General features: G+C 49.2%; 1 protein-coding gene across 1 annotated transcript in view; it reads right to left on the bottom strand.

The window, feature by feature from the left end:
• ADAMTSL3 (ADAMTS like 3) overlaps positions 1 to 1486 on the bottom strand; it is a 235757-nt gene extending 234271 nt beyond the window's left edge. The window contains exon 1 of the mRNA XM_081831893.1: positions 1448 to 1486. Coding sequence (XP_081688019.1) covers positions 1448 to 1486 — 39 coding nt within the window. The remainder of the gene's footprint in view (positions 1 to 1447) is intronic.
• Positions 1487 to 1943: the final 457 nt, after the last annotated feature.

Raw genomic sequence — 1943 nt, 5'->3', positions numbered from 1 at the left:
TCCTTTCCTTCCTTCCTCCCTTCCTTCCTTCCCCCCACCTCCTTTCTTTCCTTCCTTCCTCCCTTCCTCCCTCCCTCTCTCCCTCCCTTCCCTCCTTCCTTCCTTCTCCGGCACACCATTTCTTGGATCCCATCACGGAGGCCATATCACATAATCGTTGAAAGCTCTATGACCCTGGATACATTTCTTAACCTTTCTCGAACTCATCTATAAAATAGAGATGAAAACCTTCACTGCAGCAGGATTTAAATAGAATAACACATATATAACAAATCACACATCATCTCAATAAATGTAATGAGTGAACGTCTCAGTAAGTTCAAAATAACATCTTTCCCAAAGCAGCGACAGTAAAGCCAGCTCTCTCCCGTTTTTACTTATGCAAGACTTAACATGAATCACTACTGAATTTCCTCTTGTTGGTTTTGGCCCAGAGTGCTGGCCTGTTGAGATCCATTTGAATCCCGATCCTGTCACCCATCTATGAGCCACTTCGCTCGGCTTTGCAGCTTCCCTGTTCCCTGATAAATGTGCTGGACATAGTTCCCTAATCTTACAGAATTCCATTAATGCATATTTCTGCTTTTATTTTTAAGTAGTAAGCAGACCATCATGCCAAATAAGCAGCCAACTAATCAGACTTGGAATCTGTGGACACAGTTTAGTGTTACAATAAAAATATGGAATAATGCCTATCACCATCATCAAATGTTAGGGGGCAGAAGAAGCTGAGGGGAGGGAAGGAACCAGCCATTTAGGGGCCCAGATCAAGCAGGTGGGGTCTATGTTCTTGAGCTGTGGGGTGGCAGGGAGCCTCCCGAGACAAGGGGTATTTGGCAGCCCCACTTTGGCCAGCCCCAGCCCTGAAATCCAGGGACAATAAAAGCTGGCTGATGGGTATCAGCTCGATGTCTGGCCCAAAGGTGACTCTGAAGAGCCAACGTCTAGGCTTGTCAGCTGGGTACCACTGAACCCAGTTCCCTCTTCACGAGCATCTCCATAAGCTATCTTAACAAATTATTTAAATTCCATGTTATTAGTACTTTATACATTGTTATCTGAACCCTATCTATAGGTCTTCTCCCCCAAGTCTGAGTCAACCAACATCATGTCACGCCGCGACCCTGCCTCTGTGGGGAGGAAAATCTAAAGGAGCCGCTCGTGCACAAATCACCTGCTACTGATGCACAGACCGAGCACTGCTTGCCTGTCCTTTTCCTACAGTCCTTCTAACCTCAACAAACCCTCGAGCTGTGTCCTACCAGCCCCATTTGACAGGTGAGGAACCGTCGCGTCAGGTGTGGGGGAGCCTCTTTCTGTCTGACCCTGACAAGCCTGCATGTTCTTCGCGGATGCCCCACTGCACTTGTGACCAGGAATCCAGCAAAGCCAGCAGCCGACCTATCGTCACTGGCAGCGGGCAATTTGCGTCTTGGATGGAACGCACCTGCTGCTGATTCGCCTGACCACAACATTCTCCCGGCATCTCAATGGGGACTTCTCCTTTTTCCTCTCTTTACATTGCAAGCAGAGCTACGCTTCTGTTTTTCAGAAGCATTTGGCTGTATCTAGGTTATTACACAAGGGATACCCATTCTTTGACTGATGCTCACGACCCAGACACATTTGTGAATTTCCCTACACAGGAACAAAGACCAAGGGTTTCTGAAGTTCATGAATTGGTGCCCCAGGGAGGACTGGCCTGGATGGGCTGCAGGACAGCCAGCAGCAGGTGACAGGTGCTAAAGGGACATGGTGACAAAGAATCAGCCGTCGGGCCCTGACAGCGACAGACACAGGGCCCCAGAGCAAGAAGACGCTGACACAGAAGCACCTGCCACCTGGTTAGGAGAGCCTCGTTAGGGATGCACCCTTTCCAAGGACACATCAGTTCTGCTGGAGGTGCAGGTGGGCCCTCACGCATCCCTATCAACCCCTCTCCT

Source organism: Leptonychotes weddellii, chromosome 9 (genome assembly GCF_054177405.1).
Source record: "Leptonychotes weddellii isolate Sample4059 chromosome 9, ASM5417740v2, whole genome shotgun sequence".
In the NCBI taxonomy this organism is placed as follows: Eukaryota; Metazoa; Chordata; class Mammalia; order Carnivora; family Phocidae; genus Leptonychotes; species Leptonychotes weddellii.
The sequence above is the reverse complement of the archived record's forward strand: the minus strand, read 5'-3'. Positions and strand labels throughout refer to the sequence as shown.